Source organism: Suillus fuscotomentosus (assembly GCF_016647785.1).
Source record: "Suillus fuscotomentosus strain FC203 chromosome Unknown F5891scaffold_40, whole genome shotgun sequence".
NCBI classification, from domain to species: domain Eukaryota; kingdom Fungi; phylum Basidiomycota; class Agaricomycetes; order Boletales; family Suillaceae; genus Suillus; species Suillus fuscotomentosus.
In genome coordinates, this window is record NW_024539552.1 from 43,405 (window position 1) to 57,986 (window position 14,582).

The 14,582-nt window shown below is 46.0% G+C and overlaps 5 protein-coding genes across 5 annotated transcripts; 3 read left to right on the forward strand and 2 right to left on the reverse strand.

Annotated features, from left to right (window-relative positions):
- Positions 1-2,209: 2,209 nt before the first annotated feature.
- On the reverse strand, positions 2,210-3,451 carry F5891DRAFT_955638 (uncharacterized protein; the record flags this gene model as incomplete). Its single annotated transcript, XM_041375348.1, has 3 exons — positions 2,210-2,875; positions 2,975-2,978; positions 3,141-3,451. Coding segments are annotated over 3 exons (981 nt in total), but the record flags the coding sequence as incomplete, so codon positions are not given.
- An 87-nt stretch (positions 3,452-3,538) lies between these two features.
- On the reverse strand, positions 3,539-4,287 carry F5891DRAFT_925066 (uncharacterized protein; the record flags this gene model as incomplete). Its single annotated transcript, XM_041373859.1, has 3 exons — positions 3,539-3,670; positions 3,725-4,021; positions 4,072-4,287. Coding segments are annotated over 3 exons (645 nt in total), but the record flags the coding sequence as incomplete, so codon positions are not given.
- A 1,035-nt stretch (positions 4,288-5,322) lies between these two features.
- F5891DRAFT_981917 (uncharacterized protein) lies at positions 5,323-5,980 on the forward strand (the record flags this gene model as incomplete). The annotated part of the gene is made up of 3 exons (XM_041377168.1): positions 5,323-5,399; positions 5,462-5,714; positions 5,765-5,980. The coding sequence occupies 3 exons, from the start codon at positions 5,323-5,325 to the stop codon at positions 5,978-5,980; spliced, it is 546 nt and encodes a 181-aa protein (XP_041223836.1).
- An 853-nt stretch (positions 5,981-6,833) lies between these two features.
- Positions 6,834-8,700, forward strand: F5891DRAFT_1190925 (uncharacterized protein; the record flags this gene model as incomplete). The annotated part of the gene is made up of 7 exons (XM_041367379.1): positions 6,834-6,955; positions 6,996-7,012; positions 7,062-7,267; positions 7,318-7,465; positions 7,525-7,907; positions 7,953-8,134; positions 8,187-8,700. The coding sequence occupies 7 exons, from the start codon at positions 6,834-6,836 to the stop codon at positions 8,698-8,700; spliced, it is 1,572 nt and encodes a 523-aa protein (XP_041223837.1).
- Positions 8,701-9,698: 998 nt separating this feature from the next.
- On the forward strand, positions 9,699-11,611 carry F5891DRAFT_1111952 (uncharacterized protein). The gene is made up of 3 exons (XM_041363731.1): positions 9,699-9,736; positions 9,795-11,182; positions 11,230-11,611. Exons 1-3 carry the CDS (start codon positions 9,709-9,711, stop codon positions 11,590-11,592), a joined length of 1,779 nt encoding a protein of 592 aa, XP_041223838.1. The 5' UTR covers positions 9,699-9,708; the 3' UTR covers positions 11,593-11,611.
- The last annotated feature ends 2,971 nt before the right edge of the window (positions 11,612-14,582 follow it).

A 14,582-nucleotide genomic window follows, 5' to 3' on the forward strand; every position in this document is an offset into this window, starting at 1 on the left:
ACAGTCTACCAGGTACCACAGTTAGTGATCGATCAGTACTCCCAGTGAAAACGTGCTCTGGTGGGAAAGGTCCAGAGATGTTGAGATGTGATTTTTGCGGTGGTCAAAAATAAAACAGATCTCATCACATGTTATAGAGTGTGAAACTTATATCACGTTTCAAATAAGACAGGGCAAACTCGCAGATGTTCATTTATGTGTTTCTTTGCACGAACATTTTCCAATCATATTTGAACATATGATGGTCTATCTCACAATATGCTCGAATAGTACCATATGTGCGCACAGCAGTTGCCTTGTAAATGTGCTCGGATGGAATGACAAATGATATGCATTACACTAGGTATCAATACACTCGAAATGGGATACTAATAGAAAGCAGGAGTGGTGAATACACAGAAAACATGGTTAGAACACACAGGGAAGGAATAGGAAGTGATAAGAATCCGAGAGAGGTCCATATGCGAGGAGTTTGTGAGAACTTGAAGTCGAGCTGGAATGATCGGGATCTAGTATATTGTTCCATCGTAAGCGGTCTTGTTGGATGCCTGAAATAAAGTAGTGGTGTCTTTCGTTGAGCCAGCGTGAGATTTCCATAGTAAGCAGGTCCCGGAAGTCCAGGAATTGTTGGCGACCTGTTGCGAGCGAACAGTTTAGAACTGCATCACAAACAAACAAAAGTCACGCACCAATAGTCCTCAGTTTTATATTTCTAGTGTGAATAAGTTCATCGGCAAGTCGGTGCATGGAGACCAGCGACTTACCTCGCGCTGAGCTGATGTGAGGTTTCTGTTAAAAACAGTAACCTATAAGTTCTGTCATCTCCTCATCATATTTCTGCACTAGATATGAATATATGCACATAAAAATGTTATTGTGACCTACTGCAGCCTCACACTGTCCCAACACAGTCTGTGATACAGACTAAACATGAAACCATCCCGCTATTATAAACTCGTGTGGTCAGTATAATCATACCGGATCAACGACGCACGAGATTGGAGACACTCACAAGACGGAACTAATGGAGGAAAGTGGCGAGACCTTTAACTTGGAGGTGGGAAGATGGTGGGGAGTGAGAAAGGTGGGGAGCGAGAAATTTGGCCCCAACAAGTTTTACGTAACTTTGGGGCGCAATCCTCGTGAGACAAAGTTACCTTCAGTGATTGGCAAATTTGTTTGTGTTTGCAATGCGCAGTTTGCTAACTGGAGAGCATCAAGTCACTGAAGGATGGTTTGCGATACGAGAACATCAGGGAACCCACAGCCGAGCAAAAGTGATTGTAGCACAGCGCTTCTTTCCAATTGACTGTAGCAGCCTGTAGCATCCTGTAGCATCGCTTAAGAATAAAGGCTCTGTTAGTGCTCGGGGAATTTTGGACGTGCCATAATGCCAAATAAGTGACATATCTCAAATGCATGATCATATCTCAAATGTACGATAATCATATCTCAAACACGTGACAGTATATTTCATTGCCAACAGTAGTACTACTATACAATTTGAAGTCGTCATAGTATCATGGGTGGTAGTACATCAGGCAATTGACCTGAGAATAACATAGCATTATAAAGCTTTGTCTAGCATAAAATTGATATAATATCCATCATAATTGCACTCAGCTTTACAAAGCTTTAAATGGTTAGATGATGCGAGGGAAAATAATTCACTGCTTTTGTGACTAATCAAAACAGTGTTTCCCCTTCCGAACATCATTGAAGGACTTGGTGGTAGCGCCTGAATAGTCTGAGGGGGGCTAACGACATGCGAATCTTGGATAGAGCGTCGCTGCATGCGGAAATTTTGCCAAAGGTGAACATGGTGAAATGAGAGGGAACAGTTGGAGGATGAAACTCGTCGTCCATGACACTGAAGGTAAGATCTGCAAGAGATCAGATCACCCAACGCGGGACGAAGATCAGGAATGTTAAAAATTTGAGAAGCCTCCTCAATACATAACTTAGGATAATGAGGGCGGCAAGTGAGCAAGATGGCGATGGCATCATCAGATGATATACGAGAGTGGTCTTTATCAAACAGTGAAGTGATTGGTTTGCTTCCACTGATGTACCGCTCATCAGGAAGAACTGTAGAAATCCATGTCGCCTCGGGGTAGTGAAGCGTCATCATATTCGCCTCCCTGGACATTTCGTAGATCAAGCTTGCCCGTTGCGACTTGAGAACTGTGTATAGCTGAAAAAATTGTAGCTTTTCCTGCTGATCAAGGAAGCGGCAGCACTGACCATGGAAATCCTTGTGATTTGACATGCGATAAGGTCGTTTAACGTGAGTAATGTGACACCGTTCGGTAATGTCACTGCTCCATTGATACGGAGCACCCATAGCGTGGGTGCTTCGAATGACATGTTGTGCTAACTCTAGCTTCGGAATATCGAAGTGATTGAGAGGGCTGTTCTTGCCACGGCGACTGCCTGCTGCAATGATACTGCTTTTATAGTGATGGAACTCCCAAAGGGCTTCAGATAGGGAGTGTAGGGTCTCGTCGCAATGGAACAGGCTTTGGGCCTGAAATATGAATTCTGTAATAGCATGTATTGCGCATGCGACTTGATCTGGAACAGCACCAACAATGACACCAGGCAAAAGCTTCTCTAGGTCTCGATGCTCCCTACCAGTGCACTGCTTCAGCGTGGAGACACTGTTTGCCCAATGGCGCACTCCTACATGAGGTTGAAGAGCTGATAGGCGATGGTCAAGTTCCTCTCCTCCCATGATGTTGATCACCCAATTTAAAGGATGATCGAAGTAGAACTTGTGCCATTGGTGGAGACCATCCGGGGTCAAAAAGTAGGATGGACATGCGACCCCCCAGTCCCCCCAGAATGGCTTGATTATGCCATTGAGATGCAGGGACTGACACGTTGAAGGTACAACAATTCAGATGGTGAGTCTGAACAATGTGTTGGGTCTTGCAGAACCTAGCTGCTATTCGACCCTAAAGGGTTTCTGGACCAGGCTCAAGGCTCAGAGGAGAGGAAATATCATAAAAACTTGCTGATCTCTCAGACTCATACTGGTAACTGGTGAAAAGATTGCTTGATTATGTAAGCTACAAAAGTGCCAACATAAGGTAAGGTAAAAACAGTCTCTACAAGCCCAACCAGAAATGAATCCCTACAACGTCTTGTGAAAGGCTGCAATATCACAGGGGTCAGAAGTAGTGCATGCCCTTGCAATAGCGCTGAGAGTGTGAGATGGTGAGGGATCTTCAAATTGTGTGGATAAAGCGAGAGAAATTGGCGAACATTTCAATGTAATGCACGCGATGAGCAGTTGCTCAGGGTAGTCGGCTATCCATGCAATTAAAGGAGTGTGGATCATGCGCATGTCACCTCGTGGGTCCAACATAAGGCAACCATCGTGAACGGCTATCTTCAGATTTTTCATGACGGTCGACATGGCAAAATGATAGGCTCGTGCAGACAACATTGCTTGTACAGGCTTCAAGACATTGAGAAACTTTGGGATAGGAAGGTAAGCGACCAAAGCGAATGCGTGGGATTTTGCCTTCATGCGGACACCTGCATGGATATTGGCGAGTGAGATAAGCACAGGATGCCTCTCCTTGTTTCCAGTGCCGATCATCAGAGGTGTTTTGTCCGAAGCACCAATGATACCAACAAATGAGTGCCCTGGAGGAAGTTCATCCTGATAACACATCATTACTGCCTGAGTATGTGCTTCCCAATGAACACCACCCACCTGTATTTCCCATGCGATGTCAGCACTCATAAACTCTCCATATACTTGTTGACTATGCCCATTGATTACTTTGTATTCCTTATACAATTGGAAGTCCATACACGGTGCGAAGACTGGGTTGCTGAAAAGATACTTGACAACTTCGAGACCATCCCTCCAGTAGAGCATCAGTGGCGATTTTGTCTTGTAGGATCCAACCTTGATTTGCTGGTGATACCATTGAGGAACATTGGGCAGTGCTTCAACTTGTGCCCGTAAATCCTTGGATGTGTTGAAGGAGGGCGGATTAACTTCGGTCTGTGTGATTGTTAAGATGTCTGTATACAAGGTGTAAATTGGAGACTTACATGCTCAAGATGGAGAAAAGAGTCAACTCCTTTTTGTGATAATGCCCCACTAGAAAGCCAACCAGCGAGGTCAAACCTTGATTTCGACGCAAAGGGATAGTAGATATTTTCGGTGTTACGAATATTGGCATATATGTCATCATCCATTTTTTGAAGGTGATTTTGACCTCCAGGGTTGACGACAGGTGTATTGGGGTGATATTGCCTTACTGTGCCCGGACGCAGGCCAGCAGATGGATTGACAGATGCCAGAGCAGGATCATCTGCCGACAGATATGGACTGGCAGATGGATTACCAAAAGCTAGGGCAGGATCATCTAGCGGTATGTCGTCCTCATGATGGAAGACAAGATCACCAATAATGGTTTCCTCTGCATCATCGTCTAGAGGATCAAAATCCTCGTATCTGCTGTAGACTGTGGGAGTGTACAGTGAGATGCAACCGTCCAATCTAGTACATAGTACATACCATCTTGCGCAGCTTCAGAGTCATCCCCATATTTGTCTTGGTAATTCCAATCCTCGTTAGCATCATGGGCGGCACCTTGAATGACCCACTGGCCACAGTTGACAGCTACTGACAGGTGAGTTATAACATTGTCATGGTTTGAAAATGCCTCTGCACAGTTTGGGCAGGCAAAGGTATACCCATCGTAAGTTGAATGTAGCAGGTGAACAGTAGACATGGAAGTTGTTGAACAAGTTGTGCCAAAGGGGGCCATTATAAGTCTTTTGGAGCACCAAAGGCGACCTATCGTTTCCTAGTCAGGAATGTTAAATGATATCGTGCAGCAACATATAGACACAAGCGATTCTACTGATTAGGACCACTACAATCATAAGCTCACCTTACCATGAAAAGTAAAGAAGCCTTGTTATTGCACTATTGTCTCGTCTTCTGGTCAGGAATGTTGCGCCATATCATAAAGCAATCCGTAAACACAAACGATTCTACTGATTTGAATGTTCACCACAGTACCAGGAAAAGCAAGGAAGCCTTGTTATCACGCTATCTTCTGGTCAATATTGAATCACACCATAAAGAAATTTAGAAACACAAACAATTCTACTGATTAGGATTGCTGGGGTCTAGTGGTCAGGAAAGTGCTCGTGCTTGTGATCGAATGCTCCAGGAGTCAACTTTGGACTTCACAATTGTGTCGATGATATGAAGTGTGAGAATAACATTTGTTTACCTGCCCTCTGATAAGACTTTGTCAGCCTTTCAGACACTCGATACATAACCTTAGCATGCGCAAAGCAATAGGCAGCTCACCAGTATCAAGTGGTTCTGGTATTTGCTTCTTTCCAGACACCAGTCCGCCTAGGTTTGTTGATTAGTTTCAGGATCTTCAAGCTAGCACTCACTGACACATCTCAGACTAACCAGATCCTCTACGCCTCCCACCTCTCCGGTGCTAATCAGCTCTCCTATAGTGAAAAGTAGCTGTCCTACCTTGAACCCAAACAATGCTGTCCATAGACCTACCCTTGACAAGGGTATATCAATCATTGAAGATAAACAAGGTTATCACAATAAGCGTGGATACATGCAGTATGACTTATTTCCGGGCGAACCTGAAGTTCATTCTGGAGAAGTTCCTTCTTCTCCTACGAAGAAAAGAAAGACACTGAAAACATCAGTATGTGATTCCATCTTGTACGAATAATAAATCAAAGAGCTTTTTCATAGCTGAATTCCCCTGCGTGCTCTTCGGAAATTTCAAATTATTTCACAGAACGCATGCTCGAGCTCTCCTGGGTCACCCGTCGGGTCATTGCTGCAAAAGTCCGATACCAACGCCTCCACTCGATAGAATTGGAACTGATCAAATCCATCAATGATGACGAACTCAAAATCACCCGGAAAGAGCTGACTGCAACCGATTTGCAGATAGGCTCCCTTTGAAATGAGCTTGACGATGCAGGAGTGCTGATAGGTGATATAGGGAATAAGTGTACTCAAAGCAACATGTTGTTTCTTGGTGGCAGCAGCAGCAGTGGTGAGGCTCCTGACTCTGATTCAGGTGAATCTTTGGCCACAGAGTCAGTATTTGTATCTGGAAGTGACGAGTCTAATTATTTAGTCGTGGTTTCATGTATTCTATAGCCGCCCAGATGTTTTTCTAGTGCCAGCTTTTTTCACTACGTACTATGTAGTTTTTATGTAGTTTTTTGACATCTGCTAGAATTTTGATATCCCCTCCACTCTACCCCTATTTAGCCATGTTGACTTTTATTTACCACGCGTATGAGTCAAGAAACTTGCTTAAACCACGCTGCTCTGTACACAACAAACACAAGGCCACTTTACATATTGATAGGGTGGGCGAAATCAATCAAGCGCCATCCTACCAGCCGCCAGGTGAGTAATAGCCTCATCATTGATTCAATTGGCAATCTGAGTCCGAGTTCATAACCTCAATTACATCAGACTCGCGGCGCGACTTGAGTCGAACCAGCTCGAACCCTCAAACATGCTATCACCAGCCCTCCAATTACATCAAGATAAGCGATCACACATATCAAGTAAGTTCGATGATTTAATTTGGCGGAGCGTGAGGCTACTGTACTAAATCTATTGGATACAGTGCTAACTTCACCGGTGATCGCCGGTACGAGAATGGTCAGTGGGTGTTATCAATGGCAAGGAAAGTACATCGAAAGGTGCATCAGCTATAATAGAGTCTATAGCTTCCTCTCATCTCCAGCTAACCCACCATCACACCAGACTTACATCCCTTGTCCTCATCCCATCATCCATGCCACCTCGACTCGTTGGTCGTGGCCGCGGCCACGGTCGTGGTCACGGCACCCAGCCTGACCCTACTTCCCTTCGAAACCATTCCTCCATTTCCTTGCTGCTCCCTTTCGTCCCGATGACGTTGGACAAGAGGGCGGATTGAATGAATGTTTTGCTGCAGCAGCAGCTATGATGCATGTAAGTACTTTCGCAGGTCTTTCGCATAGTCCTAGCTGACCACAGTCAGATGGGTCCGCCTATCGACACTCTCCAGGACCACCAATCGAGGCGGTCAGCTACTCTGCCATCTCAGAACCATCTCCATCCTGTATTCCAACCCTCCACTGTCCCGAGCAGCCAGCCTCATTTCGGCTTCATGGACGTCACAAACCGGCACATCCACCGAAAACACTGAAGCCGACGATCCTTACCCCCGGCGACGTGCAAAGCGTGGTTCAAGGAATTCAGCGAAGGTTACACGGCAAATGACGCATTACCAACAGGAAGATCAGGACGTCATCACAACGGCACGAAAACTCATAGTCATAGACATGATCACGGTTCACGGTTGGTTGACCAAAGTCAACAAAGCCGTCCTTCAAAGCGCGATAAGAGAATGCATTAATCAAGGTAATGCGAAACATAACCGCAGTAAGTCATTTTAAATTTTCATTGTACCAGGCGCTACTAACTTTCACGCTCACACACAGCCTTAGAAGCGACAGGAGACGTCATATCGTTGGTGAGCCAGGAGCTCTCCACTGTACGTGGGCGACTGGCCACGATCTCGGAAGCCCATACGCATCATTATGCGTTGCGGCCAGAGGTCTCCATATCGGACGAGGACGATCAACGCTACATGGAGCATCGCCGGAGCATTTTGTACGACACGAGCCAGGCCAACTATCCTAATTATTTCCTCCACTATTGCAACCCTAAAATTGGTGAACTCGTACTCTTCGGGCACCCCGCAATAAGAGGTACCCACCTTGTTGGGTGGTATGACAACCCGCTATCACCTATCTACGATGAATCGTACAGGCGTAAAATCACTATGACGCCTGAACGCATGCTTACGCTGTCGGCAGCATCGGTAAGTCATTTACAATGTCGCGAGCATTTGCTAACAACTTATTAGATACACTGTGGAATAGACCGTCATGTTGAAGGTTGCCTGTTGCGTTTGGGGAGTGTATTATCTTTCGAAGGTAGTGCGTACGCGTGCGTCGAGCAGGGCATCTATGATGTGTTCATGGCTGCAAAGAGGATGCACCCCGAAATGATGGAAAAATTTATGTACAATCTTCACCAAGAAGGATTGTGAGTCGATACACTCTCAGTTCTAGTATAAGCACTAACTACTGTTTTGCAGGGCAAAGATGCGCAAGCGCCTGGGCATTTCATCGCCGACCAAGGGTCTAAATATCTACATCCCGTCAGCGGATGACCTTTCAGCGGACCGCAATTCCTTGCGCTTGGAGGAAGCGCCATCTCCAGGGCCTTCGAATTATTTGCATTTGGAGGTGCTGTCTGCAGGGCCTTCGACTTCAAGTTACCCGCATTTCGACCAACCACCACCATCACCATTCCCGCAGATGGGACATTTGGAAGCTCCATACCCTGATATGCCAGGGAGGTATTCACCTACTGCGCACTTCCCCCGTTGTGTTACAATAGCTTGGACCCTTGCCAACAGCCTCCAGTCGAAGATGAGGTGCTGGTGGACCCCTACTACTACCCACAGGATCAAGGTACTCAACCATCGTACCCGCAGCCTCCTATGCCGGGGGGGGTATAGTACTACTAGTACAGGGGAGGATGCGCTGGAAGGGTTCGGCGAATTCGAGAACTTTGCACCTGGCAGTTGGAATGCTTCATATTACTAGTAGTAGATATAGTAGATTTGGAATATCATACTCGCACCAGGCTTTCAGATTAAATATGTACTCAGTGATATCATGTTTACTAGTAGTACTATCTTATCGTTGATTTGATCCTATCTCTTTGACTGATTGTTTCATGATCCATCTTATCACACGGCGAACTCATGCTGACAGCAGTTGTAGTGTTTAAAATTTGTTCAGAACCAACTAAACCCAAAACAGCTTTACTACAGTGCTACGAGGTGCTACAGCGTAATCCTGTAGCAGCAGAAAACTACGGTATTGTCACTTTCCTAGTGAGCTTTTTGTTGTTACGGAGCTCTTTGAAGGTGAATCTGAATCACTGATGAAGCTGCATGCGCAGCAGTGGATGACATAAGCATCAGTAAATTCACAGCTAGCGACTTTAAAGTTTAGTTGGTTCGATGACAGGGTTGGTTCAAACTCTGAAATGCAACCAGGAGAGGCTTGGCACGTCCTGTTTGGGACACACAAAATGGGATGCGAACCGAGAGAACCATGCTAATTGTATTTTTAGAGCAATTGCGGTTCAATCAGGACACGCAACCACCAGTATTTTTAGAGCAACGGTTTCGGTACATCCTGATTAGGATACACGGAGACGGCCGAGAAGTTCTAGAATGACAGGCATGCTTCCTCAAGAGGTCCTCCCCTGTAGCATCTTCTGATATGGCGACCTCGGCATCAGAGAACCTGTCAGAAGAAGATATCGTAGGAAAGGGTTCCTTGACAGATGCACAGGTCAGGGTCTTCATAGCTATAATTAACGAGGTGGGCCTTAATATTGTTATCTCCTATCATTTCCGAAGCCGCATCGACTGCCACTAGTATGACTATCCTCGTCGGAAGTCGCCGAACAAGTTGCAGTAACACTGCCCTCATTTCGTGAGCGCAAGCTCGACAGTGCGCACTAAAGTATAAAGGCAGAGATACCTGTCTCTAGTAAGTTACCCCAATTCATTTACATACATAGTCGACACAACTAATCCAATGCGCTTGCACAAAGGCTCTCAGGCAGGTAAGCGCAATGACTGGATTGCGGATTTATGGGTGTCTCAACCAATACTTGTCCATAGCTCTGTTACTACTACTGGTGCACGCTGCCAGAAGAGTCGTTGTGGCAGTCAACTTCTCTCAGTGTTTAAGCGACATCAAAAGCGACATCATTTGGAATTCAAGTGATACCGTTCCCCTCGGTGATTTATTCGACAGTACCGGACCTTACCGGATTCACACTCCAAATGCTAGCCTCGATGGTTTATTCGACAGTACCGGACATCCCGTGTTGAATGTTTGGGATGCAACAGCGATCAGCTACTCGTTGTGTAAATCCAAATGCGGAACTGGACAAGAAGGTTTTCAGTGGCCTGAATTTTCGCAAGAATTCAGTGCATGGCTGCTGCCAAATATCGCACTGATTTCGCAGCTCCCCTTTGGCGCACAGTACAGGCTTGATAATCTCATGTCTGCTGTGTTAACTGTTGGTTCACCGACACTTGCTGGTTACTCTCTATTCCTCACCCTCCTCAACTCTCGCTGGATCACCTACCAGTTCGACTCGCTGAACTATCATCCCAATTCACATTTTGCGCTCTCCATCTTGAGCAGCCTTCAGCAAGTCCCTCTCAGACTACATCCTGATCACGAACGCTTGCCATCTCTCATCCTTCCGGAAAATCACTGGTGGAAATGCCTAGCTGAATTTGTGGACTACACCCATACGTGGTCAATCGCGTCCGCAACCTCCATTGCATGGGTCATCGTCGCCTATATTTTGACTGTTGCCAACTCACCATCGAATGGTCCAGACTTCCAATCCAATGGACAGGCCACTGGCTCATTGTGGTTGTGGTTGATTCCGATAGTCATCGGATGGCTGCAGCTGTCCCCGAAATGCGACTTCAGTCGTGTACAAGCTGCGTATGACCGTGCAGACAGACACAGTATGCACACAGGAACAGCAGACGTCCGTGTCGGGATGCTCCCTGGGTCATCCCGGAGAGCGTTGGCAATAACTGCTAAAGAGGATGATGTGATGTCTCCAGACGAACTTCTCACCCCCCCGGTGTTTAATTATGCTCGTTCGCTGCGATGGGCATCTACAGCAGAGACTATCTTCATGGTATTCAAACAGGACTCAGAGGCATCAGAGAATGCCTCTAGCCATCCTCCCGTGTACGGGAGTGATGGGGACGAATCTAGCATTCACAGCCCTACCGAAAACATCGAGACCGTCCAATACATCGACACTACCCAAAGCATTCACGATACGAACCGACGCGAATCTCTCCAACACATCGCAGTGCCAGTGTATTGCGCGGAACCTAATGGGGTGCAGATTATACGCAGCCATTGGGCACCTGGCGTGTTCACAAGAATGGCTATCGCTTCCTGCGCTTCGCTGGGATTACAATGGGGAACAGTCGGAGCATCACTTATGATGGCGTGGTTCACTCCTACAACAGTGGGTCTTCCTGTATACTTGTGATCAAGTTGGCTAACGTCTGACAGAAAATTGGGTGTCGATTTATGGGCTATTTCCTTTACGGAGCCATTTCGACTTTAATTTGGATGATGCTCCTGGTGTCCAGTATCCTCGCCCAGTATTCCGCCGCTGACCCCCGCCGAGTATCGCTGTCCACACGTGTTGCCATAAAGTCTTCACACGTCCTGCGGTGGACGGGCAAATTTCTCGCCATAGTAAACTTCTTCCTGGTGATCTTGGCGTGCGTATTCCAGTACTCCAACTTTTACGATAGGTGTTACTGCAATTCCAGCGTGTTTAGCAGGGGAGGCGCAGCGGCGTATGATGTGATTATCGAAACCACAGCCAATAAGGGTGCCTATCAGCATCAGCATTCCTTGGTATCCTGAATCTTTTGTTGGACACTCTACCAGCGTAGGCAATTGGGAGGAGTAGGTTATCCGTGCTGGAAGACTATTTGTACTAGTAGTGCTATGTATGTTCGAATAGGACTTTTGACCTTTTGAAATCATCATTTCGTTGGATGATAGATGTTTCAGGCCTGAAGGCCTGATATCTGTCTCACTACCGTAGCCGCATCCATACTCGAGAAAATGTTATCATTATACCCCAGCCTAGTCTTTCGGAACCGCAACATCGGCCGGGTGTGCTTTAATATCACATGCTACGTGAGCAAGAGATAGGCTTAACGAAGCTATGACCTCACCGGGAATCACTGTAGACAGTTCCGTTTTGTACTTTGAAATCTTACTCTGTTCGAAAGCCTACTCTCACGAGTCTAAAATATCACAACGAAACAAACAAATGTGTATGCTACAAGAAGTTCTATCCTCTAAATCACTTCGGAGTACCAAATACATACTGTGACGAACCTAAATATCACAACGAAACAAATAAGTATGCATGCTCCCCGCACAGTACCGTGGTTGATCATTTGGATCGTTTCATGTGCTACACATCGCTGCCAGTCGAGGAATCTCCGCCAATCAACACATCTCCACCGGCATGGAAAGCAATGGACGTCATGCCTGTTCCCCCATCGGCCCTGGCTACGAGCTTAGCGTGATATTTTCGAACACTGAGGATCAGACGCGGTCCCAGCACAAACATCTGCAACATCTGTGCAATTGCCCAAGTGCCAAAGTAAATAGAACGTTCCGTGGTGTTCTGCACAGAAATGATGAGATAGTGGTCAGCTGCAGATGCTAGTCACCGGTTGGCGTACCGTGATATTTGGAGATAGTGAGCCCAGTGTGAAGCAAGTCATAGTAACAAAGCTAGCAAATGCGGAACTTCAGTAAAACAAGATAATGATGTCCAAATCACATATAGAACTCACGCAAGAAAGTAAAATGTGTGGCTCTCTATTAATATCGTGAGACAGTCCCCGACGGTCGATCCTGTCGGCAATTGTCGCAGTTCACGGAAGTGCTTTATGACAATCCAGACTGCAAGAAACAAGACAAGGATCTCCCATACAGCAGTAGATATCACACTCTCGTAAGTCAGATACACCATGTCCACGTCAATTTTGGTAATGCAGGTATGGAAACCGGAAAGGACGGCCTCCTCTGGTAAATGTCCGTGAGTCTCTTGTGCTCCAGACTTTCATCAATGATTAAAACGTACGCGATGAAACACCCGTGTTGGCAATTACCATCATAACTCCAGAGGCGATCGTGGAGGCTAGCAAGGCCACAACAAGAAAGATGAACAAATTTTTCGATCCGTGATACATGGCATTTATCCGAGCAATCATGATGACTTGAATGATATTTCAGTGAAGTCAATGTCAGGAATAAAACTGCGGGTGGGCTTACCACCTAACATGGCATTAACGATGACAGGGTTCCATGCCTGTATGTACCAAAGGATAGTGCCTGAAACCTCAGTTACTTAATGGTGTGATAAATACCTCAAACACACTCACAGCTGTTAAAGTCATCACTTTGAAAACTCAAGCCGACCGAGAATATAACTCACCCCTACATAGGAGCGTAGTTAGTAGTTGAATGGAAATGAAAGTGGCAGGCATCAGTGCAGGATACTACGCACCACATCAGTAATAGAGAGCATCACTGCATGCCACTAGTCAGAAGAAGCAAACACATATGAGGACACATACGCAGGATGTTAACGCTGGTTGCGAGATATGACTTATTAGTTGATTGCAGTGTAGATAGCCTTGCAAACGTACATAGAATATAGTATTCCAATGTAGCGCACCTAGCATATGTTGAAGTCAGTGCAAGATGCCAACGGCGCTCGTAGCAATAACGTACACAGATATAAAGAACAGTCATGAAGGACCAATGTTGCCTCTGCCCCGAGTCGACTGCATCATTCTATTTGGTTCCAATATAGGACCTTACTCACCAAGATCAATTCGAACTGTTGAAACATTCTTAGTGAGATGCGCAGGTCATGGCCCGGGCACCAACTTACCTCTTGTCCGAATGTCAATGCTTGGATGTTGTATACATATCAATAATATCTCGGAATGTACTATCTCGCTTACCCCAGTCGTATACCACCACAGTAGAACATACAGCTGCAAAACGATAGTCAGATGTCACCATTGGCATCGAAATCGCTCTCCACTAACCTAGAAAATAGTTGTAGAAACGACAAAAATCGATGATTGGCCACCAAGCAGGATCATCTGAGACTATGGTCATATCGGGATGAGAGCTTGTGGGATATGTGCAGATAGTATACTACCATCCATAGCTTTTATAGCGATTAGTTTGAGCGAGTGTGCGATGCCCTGTTATCACTAATTTGGATCCATCGACATTGACATTCGGCTGCCCAGCCGTGGTGTAAACAAGGTATCAGCACTGGTAGTAGGGATCTGCAAGGGTGGTACCCGCGATGCGCGCGGGTTACTATGCAGGTCCCTGATAATATTGACAATGACATTTGGAATTGAGCACATCTTTGAAAAAATGTTCGGCTAAACGTTCTACTAGTACAGCCAAACAACAATATATACCATAAATACATACTTGGCCAAGACAGACCACTGAGCTCAAAATTGACCTTGGTCGGAGAGTATCAGGTGGCACAGCCACTACAGCGTGTCACACAGTGGCAGTGGCGCTAGTGTAACTCGGTCAACGGCGAGCCGGTTCCAGTTTTGGTGCTGGTTCAATCAGCAAAACCCTAAAAATGATGTAGTCTAACCAAGTATTACAATCACCTGTGGTCACACCTTCTCATCTAGTGCGGATCGTATGTCTGCTGTAATCAATTCAAAGGCCGAGTTGGGGTACTGGAAGTTCCATGAAAGTAGAGTCAAAGATATGAATGAAAATGCGTCAGAATCCCTCGTCCTTCGAAATACATGAGACTATAATATCTCTACAGTTCGGACGTT